Genomic DNA, 18,409 nt, shown 5'->3' on the forward strand with positions numbered 1-18,409 from the left:
CGGCGGGGCCGCGCCGCCTCACCGGGGCACAGGGAGGCCGGCCTGACCTTCCGCGCTTTACGGCCGCGGCCGCCGCGCGACAGCCGCCCCTGCGCGTGCGTCACCCGCCCCGACCAGCCCCGGGGGCGTGGCCAAGCGAGGCCCCTCCCACCCCGCGCGCGTCCCCTCAGGAATAAACCACCACAAGTACAAACCTGCAGACTCTTTTTATTAAATTCTCCCATTTCATCTGTACAGAAAAAAAAAAAGCACATTATTATGTTCAGAAGTTCAGTAACATCTCAAAATTACACAGCATGGACATGTAAAAAAAACAAACCAAACAAACCAAAATAAAAACCAAAAAAACCAACTGAAACAAGGAGCGGCCAGGATTTATACACAGAAAGGGGAAACAATTTACAAAAAAAAAAAAAAAAGTCTCGTTAATGTCACATTTAAAAATAATTATAATAATAAAAAAAAGAGACTACGTTCAAAGAGCATCCGCGGTACAGCAGGAATGCGCTGGGTGTGCTCGGTACCCTGCGGGGTGCTGGGAGCCCCCCTCAACACTCCGGCACTCACTGTGGATCTCCCTCCACGGGCACTCCTTTCCCTTCCCTTTGCTCCTAGTTCAGAATTTCCCATGGCGAGAGCTGCTATCTACTCAGTCAACGCAGGGCTGGGATCGCAGGGTGCAGGGATCCACCCTGGCAGGGATCTTGGTGTTTGGGCAGCTACGGAATCAAACCGGGGTGTTGTGCAAGGAGAAAATCCTGCCCCTGGCTAGTGAAGGAGTTGTTACCCCTCCCTATCCCAGGCTGCGTTCAGGACCTCAGTGATGCAGAACTGCAGCAGCACAGGACAATCGCAGTGCCCGCTGAATCCTCTCTGGCACACGGGTGATTTGGGTTCCCCCTAGCCATGACCCATTCGGTGGAAGCAAAACGGCAGATCTGGCTCCCAAACAAGGACACTGCGCAAAGATCAGCACCTGGGGGCTGCCTGGAGGATCTGAACCCCAGAACAAGGAACGTGCTCTTACACAAACCCACACTACAGTTGTTTAAGTCCACAGAGCTGTACTTTAAATAGGGACAGAGGTGCTAGATGAAATATTCTGGTTTCATACCACACGTGCACTCATACACACCTCAAAACTACCTTTTTTTTTTTCTCCAAATAAAACCAATAAAGTAAAAAACCCTACAATGTTCCTTCACTAAATAATAACATTGTGTTTTAACAGAAATCACCTTCCAACTTGAACACAATTCCTCTACAACATTATGGGATTCCAGCGATCCCTCTGGCTTACCACATTTTTCCCTCTGTACCTACCTGCAGTTAGTTTCTGTACTTGAGACAGTCACAACCACTATTTTCCATACAATGCACTTAACTGTGGATTCTTTCAGAGCAACACTGATTATATCACAGTGTCAGATTCTGGAGGAAATGCTAACATTTTGCTACAGATTTATTCAACCTTCACTAGGGTCTTTCCAGGCCTTTGCAGTGACACAGACACAGGGATACTCAACCCAATCTGGTGGGCAGTACCTCAGGTGCCAGGAATTTTGTTCCCACCCAGATGAGTTACTCCAGCAGCCTAATGACAAAAGTGAGGCAGGAGAATCCCAAGCTGAAACTCTCAAAAGGACCTGATTAAATTCACTAGGTAAACAATAAATAAGCTTATTACTGTGAATGAGAATGAACTGTAACAGGCTAGCAGGAGTGTAGAGGTGCACATCATGCACAGTTCCTGACACGTGCACACACATGCCATCATTTAGGAAGCCTTGTGAACCCTCACAGCAGCAGCAGGAAGCAAATGGAGAGCTGCATGCCTTGCCAGATCCCAAACATCCAGCTCTTCCATCCACGCCCTGAGCACCAGCATGATCAAGTCTAGAATAAGCTCTCCAAGAGAAAGTTTTGTGATGAACAGGAGAAAAAAAAACAAAAAAAAACCACCAACCAACAACCATCTCCTGAACTGCATTCAGTGGAAGGCAGATTTCTCCAGTAAGAGGTAAGGGTCATAAAGAGGAAAGACTACCACAGGCTCTTCCACACTAACCCACTTGTCCTGGCTGACTGCAGCTACTGCTAACACTCTGTTAAACAGAGAAGTTAAAAAGGCTTTCTCAAATTCAAGGCAACAGCAGTGTTTCTTACAACCACTGCTCACAGCTTCCTACAAGGCTGCTGAGACAAGGGCACCGGTTGCTCAGAGGGACTCCCCATCCCTGGTGTGTTCAAGACCAGACTGGATGGGACTCTGAGTACCCTGGTCTAGTGTGGAAGGTGTCTGCCCAAGGCAGGGGATGGACTGAGATGAGCATTAAGGTCCCTTCCAACTCAAAACTGTTCTATGACTCTACAATTCTTTCTTTCTTTCCCTACAGTGGAAAATGATTACCTGCAGGCAAGATGATGTGTTGGCAACAGCACAACCAGGTTATTTTTGGAAGAGTACTCCTGTGGGGTTCTGTGCTTGCAAAACCTCTAGATTTTTAGGTATGCATGAAAAGGAGGAGAATGTTTCAAGACTGTGGCTGGTAGATTTTTAGCTGGAGAAAAAAGCAGATTTGGTCATCACCAGTGGTAGAAGACCCCTATTTAAAACACGAAAAGATAATATACTCAATGATAAAATGGCCTGGACCCCTTGCCAAACTTTAAAAGGTGGGTCTGTGTCTACTGTGACAAAAGGTTTATTTAGTATCCTACTTTTTCTTCCAAAGGCCTTGGGCCACACACCTCTAACACCATCACAGCACACTCACACAAACTGTGAGCCTGACACAGGCAGAAACACCACCAACCACAGACTAATACCACTGTACAGCATGGACTCCTAATGCCATGCTTCAGGCACCCTTACCATAACCTCCTCCAAATTAAAAAGGAATAAAAAACCCCAGAAAGCCTTATATCTGAAAGTAAAGAAAGTCACCTTCAGAGTTGAACAGGGTTTACATTTGGAACTATGGCTACAAACCTACAATTTTCACTGCAATGTCTTTTGGAATTTAGTGGAAGATGCTATTTCTAGACAATAAACCATCTAATTAGGCTTTTCAAGCTAATCAAGTTACAAAATGCCTTCTCAAAAAGTCACAACAGTTTAAAAAAAGCCCTCCAATGGCAACTTAATTATTCCATATAGACATTTTGGAGAAGCAGGACTCATGCCAGCAAGCAAGGCTGCACCGAGATCCCATTTCCCTCGCTGGCAGCTCTGTGAGCACACCCATCTTGACAGCAGTCATTTCAACACTCACTCAAGTGATACAACACACACCTAAAATTGCCAAACTAATATTTGTGGAGTTACACACCTGTGCTACCTCAAGAAACACGATTAACTGTTTCTCTTCTGCTCCACTTAATGCTGACAGACAGCCAGGCAAGCTCCCTTAGCACCAGGGAGGAGGGGCAAGAGAAGGAATTCAGAATTAAATTCAGTTTTACCTCACCACTTAACTGCAATCCTACCATACACTAACTCTCCACTGAAACTTCATCACTCAGGCTTTCACTGCTGCTTGTTTGTGTTCACAGTACTTTACTACAAAACCAGAAGTGTTTGAGACTCACTAGCATAGCAAGTCTAAACCCATACAAGTTTGCCACCATCCTCAGAGCAGGATGAAGGTATTTTTGAAAAAAGCTTCAGCAAAAAGTCATAGCAAAAGCTCACAGTATTTTGTATATGCCATTCTGTGTATACAGCATCACCAAAATCAGCTGGTCCACACTCCAGAGCATCTCAAAACCACCTCCACTGATCTTTAGAAAACAATGGGGAGAACTGGAAATGCCAGGTCTTACATAGCAGTGTGCTAAGTGGGAAAATAAAGTTATGGTTCAAGCATCAGCCTAAGCTGGACAGTTTCAGGCACATGGGTTTTACCTCAGCACCCATAGGTAAGCACATCCTAAAGGTGAATAAAACATATCCTCCTGTACACATTGACTCATGCAGGCTCTTCTAGATTTCATCAACACACCCCATGTTTCAGTCAAAGCACCTGTCTTATGAGCTCCACACCTCCTTGTGCTTGAGGAACACAGATGATGGTAAGAAGAGGCCACAACTACTGGTGCAGCTTTTCCAAAACACCTTCTCTGGGCTGTGGAAGTATAACTATACATAGCACAAATGCACATATTGATTGTAACTATGCAAAAGCTAAAAGCTACTTTCCTTAAAGATCCAGATGTTTCTGCCTTTCGTACCACACGATCATTCTTCCATCCACTTCTGCTTGGCAGGACCAGCACCTGTGTCCTACACCCCAGGAAAATGCCAGGTGTTATCACCATCGACTGTAGTTGTGGAGATGAAAACCATTCAGACCCAGAGTGTGGTTACAAACCACTGTGCTAATCCACGAGTAACTTACACAGAGAGAGAGGCTGTTGGGCGTTCTGGTGCTTTCTGCATCACTGACAGAGCACTGAACTGCCAGTGTGTCAGTACCATCTACACACAGTTAATTTGGGAGGGTAACAGCTTAGCAGTAGCAAGGTAAAATAAAAGGAGTGTTAGAATTTTACTGCATCATTGCTAATAAAAAAGTTGACTGAGTAACTGCTCAGAGCACTTCCTGCCCACTGGCACTGTTCACTACTGACAGGCTCTACATACATCGTGTCTTTAATCTACTGAAACACAAGTTGTATAGCTCACATGAGTATTCAATCCTGGTCAGCATTTTATTCTATCTTGCGAGCAGCAGAGGAAGAACATCTTTTCAGCCAAAAAAATCCACAGTCACATAAGCAGGATATTCACTAGGAGATGATACCAGTGATTAGTGTCCTTAGGTTGTCCAAGACTATGCTCTGAAGATGCTTTACACAGACGAGCAAGATGTCCAAAACAAGGCCAGCTGTGGTGTAAGATGCATTTCACCCTTTAATTTCCTGCCTTAACTTCACCCAGCCACAGAGGATGACTAGATTTCAGTATGAACCATTACCTAAATCATATAGTCGGTATGCAGAATATGTCTGTCTTTAAAAATTTACTTAAAAACTGCTGAGCTGCAGGTCATATCAGTCTGATTTGGAGAGTGAAGGCAGTTCCAACAGTACAACAGAGACTTGTCTACAGGCAGGTAAACGAGAGTCTGCTAACAAAGGGGTAACAAAAGCTGCTGGCTGGGCTGCCAATGTTGCACACAAACTTTCATAGAATGAAGATGCCATGGATGAGATCCAGGATGGGAAAACTGAGCCAACACCTGCTGCTTTTCTAATTTTTTTTTTTAATTTCTTTTTTTTTTTAATTCTCCTCTCACAAGAGGGGTTGGGTAGACTATACAGAGGAGGGCTGTACAAAACTGGGCACTGGGCAGGCATTTCTTCAGCAGGCAATCCAGGCTCTACCTGTCCTTGAGCTCTCTTGTCACCCGCTTGGTGATGCGTCCACACATCAGGCCGATGAGGAAGAGTACACAGATGCCAACTGTGATCACAGACAGGATGTAATTCTTGGATGGAGAGGTCATAACTTGCATGGCAAGGTCAGAAAAACCTTCTGCTGGGGCAACCTGGAGGTGAAAAGAGAATAAATGAGCCAAGCTGTGCTTTCCATGCAACCCTCAGCCATGACATTTACCAGCTTTAGTGTCTGGTACTGCTATTGTGGTGTCCTGCATTGCTAGAACTGGCCTGAACCAGAAAAAAAGCAGGCCTGCAATGATTCATCTGAAGGAACTAATGTTCAGGAGACACCTTTATAACAGGATGTTTTCCTGCCCCTACTTCATTGCCCCAGACCTCCTCTGCAGGAGACTAAGCCCTGTGTGCACAAAAGATGGTTTAATTCTGCATTGTTGGGGACGCATCCGAGACACAGAGAAAATAAGATATAAGTTCCTAGAAGACAACCTGATTTCAGTTTTTCTAGACCAAACTCAAAATACTAAACTTTATTTGGAAACAAGAACTTCATTACAGTTGAAGTTTTTCATAAACACCTTGCAACAGAGAGATCTAAGGCATAAAAAATGGAAATCGTTTACATATTTACCTTTGCAGCATAGCTCCACATTTCAATACGATCATTAAGGCGTTTCTTGCATTCAGGCTGCAACCTCACACGCTTATCTTCCAGAGCTTCCATTAAGCATGACATTTCTGTAATGTGCAGAAGATGGTGTTACAAAATAGAAACAGTGGCTTTGATAACATGGTGCAGAGAGGGGCTCTTCCATTCTCATGAAGGCTGATGGTTACAAGGCTTTCGAAACAGACCTGGCAGACTATGCCTGCAGCTAGCAATTTCACCAAGATTCACAATCAGTATTGTATTTGGAGATGCAAGGAAATTTGACTTCCAAAAAGAAACTACAGTACATATCCAATATATAATTCATGTGGTTTACATTATATTTTATCAAGTCTTATAAATCTGCACCTTTAATAAGCTGTACACTCTGAACTCCATGCCATCAGCCTTTAGAAAGAGCTAAGATCAAATTCAGTTCAGAAAAAACACAGCCTTATCTCCTTAGGCTCGTTAGGCATTTCTTTTGAACAACACCACATTTTGAAAGGTTTAACTTCCTGACTTTTCACACAGTTTTGTGAAAAGGAAATGAGAACACAGTGTTCTGGTGCCTACAGAAAGGCTTGGCCAACTAACTCATAAGCTTGTTTAAATGCTCATATAAGACACAGACAAAATTTTGTAAGAAGATGCTGGTAAGAAATGCAGGTTAAGTATCTCAAGACTGAGAGGTTACACAGGTACAGCACGAGCACTTACGGCGTCCTCTCCCTGGTGGGATGGCAGCACAGTGGTGTTTGATGTCTAGGGCACAGGCTGTGTGGAGCACTGGGTCAACAAAGATATCTGCTTTGCTTTCCTTCAGCATGTTGAGCACTTCCTGCAGAGGAGGAAATTACAAGTATGTCTCAGAAAAAGGAGACAGAATAAAACCCATGCTGATCAATGTCTCTGAAAGGTGTATCATCTTTTCAAATCCACCACTGTCCTTGGATAAGGACATATATATGGATATGGACATAATAAGAATGCTGGTTTAAGCTTAATTAAGTGTCCTGGTTTGTAGCATTCCTTAAAATATTCATATTAATCTAAAAGACAAAGTCAGTATGCCAGGAGTGCTTCAATGAGAACTGAAATCAGGTGCCATAGTCATGGCACAATTCATACAGCCCTCAAGCACACAGCCTGGGCCTAGGAAAGTCTGCAAGGGAGATAGCATCAAGAAACAGGGTAGCAACAAGAACCTTTGGCAACCATCATCAAGAAAGGATTCAAGTCTGGAATTGCAAAGGAGGAATTTTCAACATAATTTTCACTGGCAAACTGAAATTGAATTGAATCACTGCAGGCCAGAACCGAGAGATAGGGAAATTTCATCACTGGCCTCATACTAGCTAGAACATGACCTAGGCTGTGATCTGGAAAAATCACAGACTTCTGCAGGGATGGAAGCTTTTTAGAGCACATGCAATTTATTTTCTTTACCTTCTTGCACATCTCAGTTTTTATTTTCAGAAGATTCACTTTCAGACACTCTTCTACCTGCCCAGTCTGCTCCTGAGCTGCTGCTTCTTCTGCACACAAGCTGGAAATCTATTTTGAAAGAGGTGTTTTAACATAAGTAGTTCACAACAATCATTCTTGCCTTTTAGCACTTTTATATCTCAATATGTTAGTTCATCACAGGGTGTAGCTGAAGAATACATTATGAGATTCCTTCCCCTCCAAAGTCCCCAAAGCCAAATGCAGCCTGGCTCATGCAATATGCATAACCCTTTGAAAGCCAGCAGCAAGAAGTCAATATCATTGTACTGAGGAGGAGGGCAGGGAAGAAAACAGCATGGAAGGAATGTGAAAGCATGAAATAAGTAACACTTGAAGCATGACCAACTCTGTTACCAAAAGTGAAAACTCAAAAAGCCTGACTGCGTTCCAGTGAAGGCTGACAAGACCAGAGAACTGACTTCTTTTTGACTACTATAAAGAAATATTTTTCTATAGTCACAAGTACTGATAAGATCCCATATGAAATAATTAACTTCATATTAGCACTGCACAGGAAACTGCAACTCTTGTGCACTGGACAAAAGTCACAGAAGAGAATCTGATTAGCTAGAAGCAGCTCAAAGGGATTTTTTTGTTTTACTTATTAGGAAAGCATGTTCTGAGAAACAAAAACTTGTTACACGAAGGGAGGTTTCATCCTGAAAAAGTAGCTATGGAGTTCCTCTCCTACCTCATCAGAACAGTGCATCTGAAGCTGGGGATCCAGCCGATAATCAAGGGCTGATTCCTGGATTATCACTCGAATTTGGTCCTCACAGTCTGGAGAGAGACGCTGTTTGGAGGAGAAAGTCAATGACCTTTGGAAATCAACCACCTGTACATTAACCTGTATTCTCTAATATTTCTATAGGAACATAAAAACCCCCTTTAGCCTGTCATATACGTGGAACACCCCACCAAGCCCAAGTTTGAGTTGTTATTCAATGACTGTTGATCAGCACAATCTGCACATTTTCTCTTTTGCAGGCACCAGTTCTACTCACCTGGTCTGCATATTTCAACTTCAGGCATGAGATGACTTGACCTTCCAACTCTGTATCATCCTTGGCCCTATTCAGGATATTCTGGCAGAATTTTGGTATGTCTGCTTTGCATGCCTTCCTGAGCACGGGGTTTAAGCGGTAATCTAACCAGGAGAGATGACAGAACTTCATTAGAGCACACATCTCTTCAGATCACAGAGCACAACACTCCAAAAGAGATGGGATAGAAGTCTCCTGGATGATGTTATACCATTAAGGAGCATAATATTTGGGGATATAGTATTTTTTCATAACAGAATTTCAAATTGTGAGGTAAGAGCTTCAGGAATAAGGAGGATTCAACAACACATGCTGACCCTCGAGAAATTGGCAAAGGTCAGTGTGTACACAGAAAACACCAAAGGAGAATAAAACAAAACTGATACTCTTCCAATCATGCAGAACACCTCAGGCAAGCAAGTTCTGGTTTTATTTCAGAAGAAGATACCTGTGTTCTGTGTAATCTGGCGCTTGGTAATCATCTGCTTGCATTTAGGATCCATCACTTCACTGTTCTTGTTTTGTTTCAAACACTGCAACATGTTTTTTGAATCCGCCTCTGGACAAAACCGCTACAAAAAAAAACCCCAAAACCCAACAAGCTGCATCACTAAAAGCACTTGAAAAAACAAAACCCAACCCAACAAGCAGCTTCCAATTAATGGAAGGGAATAATCACCTGCCTAACAGAGAGGTATACAGCCACCCTGCCTAGCTCCAACATCTCAGTGCTACTCTCTGAATTGACTGTGGGCATTGATGCCTCTGCTTATGGACTGAGCTGTACAGTCCTGACTGGCCTTATCAAAAGTAAACTGCCTTTATTTTCTATTCTTAAGAAACAGTACACTTGGAAAGAAATACCCACCAAATAAGGTCTCATATCAACTACTTTTTTCCCATTTATTTTAGAAACTAAAAAATCAATCTTTTAAGTCTATGCACATACTGCTGTCCTGTGTAAATGCTGCTTGGACAATACAACAGTAAAAACTATTAGTACCACTCAGGGCAAACTAAGACCACACAAAGAGAAAGCAGAGAGGAGCTCATTACAATAATCACCCCACTCCCACCTTGAATCAGATAGTCAAAAGTGAACCAGCTTACCCAAAATTCAGACCAAGGTACTAATTTCTTTTGTTAGAAACTAATTCTGTGGGTGTAAGATAAGGTTTTGCATCTTCAAATCCTCACTATTTTGATGAGATCACAGATCTGTTTTTAAAAACATGTGTCTGAACTGGAGAGCAAATAACTCTCAGAATGTTCTTCATCAGCCAAAATATGGAGTCACTGCATACAGACCACAAATACTAGTGTTCCAGGGCCTGGAATTCTGGCTGCTGTGAGAGAGTATCTTATATGAATGCTCACTGCTGCTTTCTACATGGTACCACTTACAGCTTTCATTTCTAATTTGAAGTTATACATGATTTTGCCTGCTCTATCAGTTTGATAAAAGTTTGTGTGCACCAGGTCACCAGTGAACTGAAGATTTTACTCTTCTCTGTAATCGTAACTTCCTCACCCTTGCTAAAAGCCAATCCAAATCCAAACTGACTGGATGAGAACTGTATTAGGAGCCTCAGCACAGTTTCCCTCATCAATTCTGCTGGCAGTTGGGAACACAAATTTATTAGTGCACAGGCTTTGATCAGGAAGTTGAAAGAGAAGAGCCCTGAAGAAACCTCAGACCGATTCAGAGTTAAGAAACAGATTACTTTGCAAAAAAGCAATCATATTTCTGAAAAAAGCACAGCTATGTTATAACAAGCCTTTATGGGAAGCTCAAAACTGATAGAGCTCTTATATCCCAACTCACCCTCTTAAATGAGCACACTACCATTACCTTGATCATCTGCTTGCAGACCCTCATGAGTGTGTAGTCCAGTTCTGGGTCCATCATCTCTGTCTCCTGCAGTTTAAACACCTTCTGGTGGCAGCGTGTACTCAATTGCTTCTTGATTTCTTTCAGGCATTCAATAATCTACAACACAATGTTGCAGACATAATGGACACACTGTTGGTATAATTCTGTCATACACAGCCATGTGCTCCCCTAATGACCACCTTCACCTCATTTGGGCAGTTAAGTTCCCAATGCCTAGATTTTATCAAAGTCATTACCAATGCTTATTTCCAGGACTTGCTTTAAGCTCATCTTTTCTCACCAAGATTTAATGAGATGAAGAGGGTCTCTTGGACTTACTCCAGAACCACAAATCTCATCCTGCAGACATTATGCCTACAAAATCTTTAGCAACATTTGCATTAAACAGCTGCTAATAGCTTAACACCAGCATAAACTGAAGAATGAAGGGCTCACAGCATTGCATTCACCCAGTATTAATGCTTGTGGGCCAGTGGAAAAGAAAGAAATTAACATTCCAAAGTACTACCAAAATATTTGACTAATATCAAAATGAAAATCTCAAGCTGCACTTACACAGGCAAAAGTGTTCTTCGAAAGTTTTCTGAAATGAAAGTACAAATTAAATTGTAAATTATTAATAAATTCCATTACCTGAGCATTGCCATAGGGCACGTTCTGGCAGTAATTCTTGATGTCACTTTTACAAGCCTCATACAGTTCTGGTTCAAGTCTGATATCCTCAGTCTGCAGGAAAAATTACAACATGAGCCTTAAAGGAGGACTCGAGACTATTTTACTTTTTTAACCTCTTAACTGAAGACCTCTACTCACAAAAAGTAAGCAACCCTCACAACAGGCATTGAGTTTCTTTGAATATAAGGGTCTTGGGTGTGAGAAGTGCTGTTAGGAAATGAACTTTGGAATTCCCTGCAGCGACCTCTCAGCTTTTTACACTGAAGAAAGTGTTTAAATCAAATTATAGAGCTAGCAAGTTGTTTCCAAAGCTTCTTCTAAAAGGGCATCATCACAACTGCCCAAGCCAACTAAAATGTTTCCACATGAAAGCTAAAGGACATATTAACAGCCACCCATCCAGGTGATCTGGAGGATGTGAATGAAGTTTCCTGGTGTTGGTGATGCCCAACATTTGAATTCTTCCATACAAAGGCAAGAGTGCTGCCTCTTCTGATATGGACCTACTTAAGGTGAAGCTTTGACACTTAAACAGTATCTAGAGGACAAAGACCTTAAGAGTTTATTACTGCAAGCACTGCAGCAGGAAGTTGAGAGGCAGCTCTGCCTACCAGAACAAACACTACTCCTATTTATCCACTGAGCAACTTGAAGCAGCTGGAGTCGAGTTGCTTCATCTGTGCTTGTTTCCTCAGTCTGTAAAATGGAGCTTTTGTTCTCTCCTAGAGGATGTTAAGGACATCAGAATGTGTAGCACGTTGCTGTCTAACACTAAACATAATCACTTCTAGCTGAAATTCCAATGACCATTTAGCTTGCCTTAGCCTTCACGAGACTATATTTAAGGCATTAAAGCAGACAATCAGCACTTTCACCGTGAAGGGCAATTGAGCCCTTGTAAGAAAAGGGGAAAAAATAAATAAGATACAACTTACAAACAAGCTTCCTTTTTTCCCCCCAAAGGTGGAGAAACCAGGAAGCTTTAATTGAAGAACCTCACTACAAGAGTGGGGAGGACAAGAGTTTCAGGCATGTTTACCATCTCCAGCTCCTCAACACGCAGCTGTTTGCGGCACTTCAGAGAGACCCTGTGCTCCTTGGCATCCTGCAAAGTGTCATTGCGCACAGTTGTGCTCAGACAGATCACCACATCCACCCTGCAGAAAAGAAAACAGCTCTTCATTCATACACCCTTCACTGAGACCAGCCAAGGTTGATATTGGATTAGCACACCAGAGAAACTGACTACAACAATCCAAACACAGTATAAATTTCTTGTGCATCTGTGCTTACTTCTGGGTACAGTTCTATGTAGAGTAACTGCATTACAATTAAAACCTAAATTGGAGTCTAGATCAGCAGACAGGAAGACATTCAAAATGCCATCAACCCCTCTGCCCAACAAGACTTCTGCTCTTAAGTCATGTCAGCACTTTAGAAAAGCTTTGCTTCATCTCAGAAATAGATGATGGTGAATACCTACATAGCATTGCAAGCAATCCTTTTACACTATGGGAAGGGCATTTACCTCATAAAATGCAAATAGTCTTGCTATCCACAAACAAGACTGACCTTGTGTGTAATTTAGTCCTACACTATTGCAGCAGGACAATAAAAAAACCCCCTTAGACTGCAGCGAATACACCAGATAAAACAAGTGGGATATTTTCCTTTCCCAGATCAGCAGCCAGAACAACAGTTGTCTGCCTCTTAGAAGACAATGAATCTAGTAAGGATATAAGACATTCTGGGAGATGCAATCCACTAATTGTAATAATTAGCTAATTTCACAGCAAGTAAAATAAAGAGGACAGGCTTCTATTCAAGAGTAAAGCAGAAGTAATGTTAAGAGGCAGACCTCTACCTTAAGCATCTGCAGAACACAGCCACTAAGGGAAAACATACAAACTAATCAGCCTTCAAAGGAAGTCCAGCATTTTCTGTCCTATAATGAAATACCCTGTCACTTAACTACATATTTATACAACCAAACCACTGTTTGGGCAGGCACTGCATACTTTTTTTTGATGTTGGGGCACAGTTTCAGCACATCCTCCTTGCAAGCCATTTTGAACTTGTACGAGAACCTAAAATCTTTCATTTGAACCTGCAAGAGAGAAATGAGGAGAAAAAGAACTTTGGTCATCCAGAGTTAAAAAAAAAAGGGCACCGTGCTGGCCAAAAGAACACTTGTTGAATTGCAAAATTAGCACATACTTTTGCTCAAACTTAGTAATGTGGAAACAAGGGAAATGCTGCACTGCTGTAGAAGTTGGGACCCTGTCTACCAAATGCCAGGGAGGAAGGAAGGGCTGAAAAGAAACCATCTCCAGAAGTGACCATTTATGACCAGGCATGCAAAAACAACTGTATGAATTCACAAGAGCTCTTTGAATACAGTGAAAAATCAATTTCAAAGAAGGAGCTAATTTAATAATTAGCTAATTCCCAGCAACACCCTGAAAGAACAGAACAGGCTTCCACTGATAGCAGAAAAAAGCGTTGCTCACCAGCTGGAAATGAGTAACACCAATTGCACATTTTTCATTCATTTCCTTCTGGTGTTTGTTCTGTATTAGACACTCCATCAGGTCCCCAGAATCAATCTGGTTATCTGCAACCTCCTGAAGAAGAGATGAAAGGCATAAAAATAAACTGCTTTTACAAGTCATGGATTTTATACTCTTTTAGCTCACTGTGACCAGGAAATATGGAACTTACAGTTCCACTCTCCATGGTGAGCTCACTATTAACTGACCACCCTTGAGTTACACCACATAACTGTGTTTATAAAATTCAGGAAAGAACCATCTCAGAAACACACACACTTCAGACTCAGGAGAACACACTGCAAAGACTTAGTGCTTACATGACATATTATAACCAGGTGCCTTCATTGCTCTTTAACTACTCAGCCCCACACCAGTGAATTTACTTCAGCAGTGCTGAGCAGCTGCAGAGTACAATGGCTGGACATGCCTGCATGTAAAGGTGAAGGAAAACAGTCTAGTATTTAACTCACTGTAAAGAGTGAGTTTTCCCAATTACAGAGCAATTTTCATTTTCAAATTAGCTTTTATGCTAGGGCTCTGACAACAGCAGAAACATTAGGCAGAACTAAGAATTTTTATTTCAGGTGATATTTTAATTGAAGACTTTTGGAAATGATTACCTCTGATTTTACTTTTGATGTGCAACAAGAACTAATACTAAAACTCTCTAACCTTTCCCACTTAGTTTTTCCTCAAAGATATTCACACATTACAGTGTACTCACATGACAGAATGTCTGGATAATGGGCTCACATGCTCTCATCAGCAAGGCTTCAATTTGAATGTCCTGCAGAAAATACAGTTTTTCATTTTCACAGTGAATGCACAAGAGAAAAAGACTCTGGGAAAAACCTGTGATAACAACTCCAACTCAACCCAGTCTACAGGGTTTTGAAAAATGCAATCCAGATAGCTTTGCCCTTTAGCTCTGGAAATCCTGGGATTCACTCTTGCCAACGTGGCAAACGCAAGACAAGACTTGCAGCTTAAGGGAAGAGCCTGGGCTCCACAGAAACTCCTGGCTTGGATAATTCAGTCCTCTTCCTCCAAACTAGGTGCTAGAACATTAGGAGTTGAAGATTTGGCATAGTTCTGAGAAAACCAAGTTTCTAACCACTGGAAGGGAACTTTCCCTAGGGCACAGTGTAAATTTTACGAGATGTGGGAACAGTCTGGGTCTTGACAGTCAAATATGCAGCTTCATAAAAGAAATAAAGCTGCCAACGTCACTGGAAATCTCTACTGATGTACCTGGTGGTTATTGCCTGCCAAATTTTTGTGACTGGGAGGGAAGCTGCAATACAGTACTCAAAACTACTTGCAAGCAAGACCAAAATCTCAAGTCCTGTCACATATCTTGACTTGTGTAAAAGTTAAATGGGCTCCTGTGCAACTCTTAGCGTTAGTACTGATAAGTGACCTTTAAAGCAGGACATATGCCATCAACAGCCTAAAGTCCTGAAGTGTTCTTCATTTTTCTTCCTCAAGAACCTCCAGGAAAACTTCCATTGTATGGGGTAAAAAGGATGTATTTTGATGCCAGATCCTAGCTGCATTTCTACAGCTCCTCTAACCTCAGGTTTCTTCATCATCATTAAAATGGAATGCTTAACCAGACATGCTCATCTATTCCCTTTACCCCAGGCTGAAATCCACTCACCTCAGACTCCAGCTCAGTGAGGTTTCCCACTATGTCTCTGCAATCAGACACCAAGTCATCAAGATGGTCCTGAAGGCATTCCAGCTCCTACAGAAACAGACATTTTAGTGGGTGATCCAAGAAACCAAAGATGGTCCTGAAGGCATTCCAGCTCCTACAGAAAGACATTTTAGTGTGTGATCCAAGAACCCAAGCTGAAATTCTGGGCTTAAAACATTGTTACGCACGTGAAACTGCCCTCCTTTTTGTAAAGTCCTAAATCTCATTTAATTCCACCCCTCTACTAGCACTCCCAGAACACACATACATAGCAAGGACTGAAAATGGTGGTCTGGATGTTACCTTACCACTTGTTCTCAAAAGCTGCATGATGTGCTTTCACTTCTGAAATATCCCATTTAATTTGCCCTTTCCACAACCTTAAAGAGAGGTTAGCTACCCAGCCTATGATGGGCACTTCAGAAAGACACTGGTGTCTACAGCATCTGCTGCAGAATGCTTCACTACAGCCCTCCAGGCACTGCAATTTAACATGAAAGTATCTGCTGAAACTTTGTTAAGTACCTGCAGATGTTAGTACAGTTCTGTATAAACACAGGAAGCATGTCAGTATTTGCCAAATGGAAATGGGATAAAGTTTATGTGGGAAATATCAAGCTTGTAATATAATATTACAAGTAAGAGGTTGAGGGTAGGGTTGCTTCTTTAAAGCCCTTTCTGCAAACGATCCCCTTCTCCCTTCTCATTCCACTAACACCTGAACACAAAAAGCTTTTTTGCACCTTCTGCTCAGTCTGGTGCAGATTGTGTTTCAAACTGCATTAGTTTTTAACACATTCTCCACTATCAAGAGGCAGCAAAACATCCTTTTATCCTCTTTATGTCCTTCCCACCCCTCCAGCTTTGCAAACAAAGTACAATGATATTGTGTTCAGTACCTGGCCTGTCTCTGTTTTTTCACTGCACCACTTCCCCAAGTCAATCATGCACTTGTCCTGGAGGGCTGGGTCCAGCTTCACATCCATGGCTCGCTGATGGAGGATTCTCTGCACCTCTGCTCTACACTCTCGTGATAGCTGCAAAGAGAACAGGGAGTGTTTGGCTATGGGGTCCCTAAATCCACACAGGGCAAACAGGATGCTGTCAGGCAAGGTTCTGAGAGTGACCACAAATGCCATCATCAATCCCAGAAGGCACAGAAGTCCTGCACTGCTCAGCACAGGCCTGCCAGGGCCCCTACAAGAAATTAGGGTTCCAAAAGATCTTGAAGCTCCGTCATTTAGTTTAGATAGATGCCCCTCTCATTCCACTAAGTTTAATTTTATATTTTTAAACCTCTGCTTTGCTTAATGAAAGAGATATCAGATCAGACCCCCAGGCTATCTGCTACACCTTCACTCAAGGTTACAGACCGATTGTGGAGAAAAGTCAAAGAAGAAAGTCAAAATTACTCATGTCACTCAAGGTTACAGACCGATTGTGGAGAAGAAAGTCAAAATTACTCATGCCCTTAATACCAAATGAGAAGCCCAGAATAAGGCAACATAGTCCAGCTGCAATTTCTGTTCAGCAATCCCAACCACAGCAGAGTCAGCACTTGCAAGACAGGAAGAAACAAACTGTAAGAAACCAAGGGATACTGGTATGGTGCTTATCCAACCTAAAATGCACCAGTTGAAGCTTAAAGCTTCATACATTTAAAAATCCAAACCCCTGGAAGTTACCTAGCACTCTGCCAACAGCTCTGGAAACAAATACAGGCCTAACCTCCCATGGGTTTGCTTCCAAGACTAAATTTCAAAATGACAGCTGCTCCCTTGGCCTACTTTCCAAAAGAAAAACACATTTAAAAACCTTTTCTCTCTCTGATAGATTATTTGCAGGGTGGCTATTGATTTCTTTGGTCAGCACTAATATAAAATGGAATAAAAAAGTCTCAACTCAGCAGACTAAGACACTGCATTAAAAAAAAATTATTCCTAAAAGAGATGCTTCCAATCAATACTTGACCTCTGCCACAAAAGACCTTCTAAATCAAGCTGCGGAAATTAATTTTTAAACTGGGCCATTGTGTAAACCCATCAACTCCTAGGGACTGTGTACACTACAGTGCCAAAAGAAATGGAAATTAGTACCCAGGTGCTTTCATCTGAGTGCCCTGCTAAAGGCACGAGAGGGCAGCAAACTTGAGAAGAGCAGCTCTCAACCACAAATGTGATTATGGTGGATCTCCAGACTGCAGGGCAGCAAGTCAGATCCCCACTGTCATCTTTAAAGACAGCATAAGCACATTTACCAGTACAGCATGCTCCAAAGAACTGGAAGGATGCATTATATCAATAAGAAGAACTAAATGGAATATAATCTGAAGCTGGGCAAAAATCAAAATTCAAGTAGCAACAGCCAAGGAAAGCTGATCTTGAAACTCATTTTTGCATAAAACCAATTTTGCATCTATGCTGGCTATCTGCAAGGAATCACATTCCTCTTTGGAAAGACATGAGGGAGGACTTGTACTGGGTTTGAACAGAAATGTAAGTTGGTGTCAGCACACAGTTGTCCCCATGGGCCTGTGACATGGATCAGTCATCCTGCTGGGCCTACTTTGCATTACCAGAACAATCACCTAGACCTTCAGGGCACCCTTGAGGATGAGCTGGGCACCCAAAGCAGTGCAACTATCACCTACAGGAAACTATTTAAAGTAGCTTGTCTGAGTTCTGGCAGTTTTAGCATTGCACATCAAACTTCCAAACATCTGTTTGGAGGTGCAATCCTTCTACCACAGATCAACAAGCAACAAGGTGTCCATTAGCACTCACCCTCCTTCCCTGCTCCTCTGTGCGATAGGCATGCCTGTACAAGCAGGAGAAAACAGCCCCTGGAGGCATCAGCTCACTGGTCTCGTTCCAGCCATGGGTATGGCAGAGGCGCGAGGCGTCCCCCTGGCACTTGCGGTAAAGGACAGTGTCCAACCTGCAAACAAGAGTCATCACTGGCACAAACAAGGGCTACCACTGGCAC

At 42.4% G+C, this 18,409-nt stretch overlaps 1 protein-coding gene across 1 annotated transcript in view; it reads right to left on the reverse strand.

The window, feature by feature from the left end:
• Positions 1-189: 189 nt before the first annotated feature.
• Positions 190-18,409, reverse strand: part of GLG1 (golgi glycoprotein 1) — an 82,678-nt gene continuing 64,458 nt past the window's right edge. Inside the window, exons 11-26 of the mRNA XM_039721115.1 lie at positions 18,208-18,361; positions 16,324-16,461; positions 15,386-15,472; positions 14,450-14,512; positions 13,684-13,797; positions 13,192-13,280; positions 12,213-12,330; positions 11,132-11,224; positions 10,457-10,594; positions 9,053-9,176; positions 8,566-8,708; positions 8,253-8,354; positions 7,502-7,609; positions 6,773-6,893; positions 6,035-6,141; positions 190-5,552 (exon numbers count right to left, since the gene is read on the reverse strand). Coding sequence (XP_039577049.1) covers positions 5,385-5,552; positions 6,035-6,141; positions 6,773-6,893; positions 7,502-7,609; positions 8,253-8,354; positions 8,566-8,708; positions 9,053-9,176; positions 10,457-10,594; positions 11,132-11,224; positions 12,213-12,330; positions 13,192-13,280; positions 13,684-13,797; positions 14,450-14,512; positions 15,386-15,472; positions 16,324-16,461; positions 18,208-18,361 — 1,867 coding nt within the window. The 3' untranslated portion in view covers positions 190-5,384. The remainder of the gene's footprint in view (positions 5,553-6,034; positions 6,142-6,772; positions 6,894-7,501; positions 7,610-8,252; positions 8,355-8,565; positions 8,709-9,052; positions 9,177-10,456; positions 10,595-11,131; positions 11,225-12,212; positions 12,331-13,191; positions 13,281-13,683; positions 13,798-14,449; positions 14,513-15,385; positions 15,473-16,323; positions 16,462-18,207; positions 18,362-18,409) is intronic.

This window comes from Passer montanus, unplaced genomic scaffold (genome assembly GCF_014805655.1).
Source record: "Passer montanus isolate IOZ18808 unplaced genomic scaffold, ASM1480565v1 scaffold45, whole genome shotgun sequence".
In the NCBI taxonomy this organism is placed as follows: domain Eukaryota; kingdom Metazoa; phylum Chordata; class Aves; order Passeriformes; family Passeridae; genus Passer; species Passer montanus.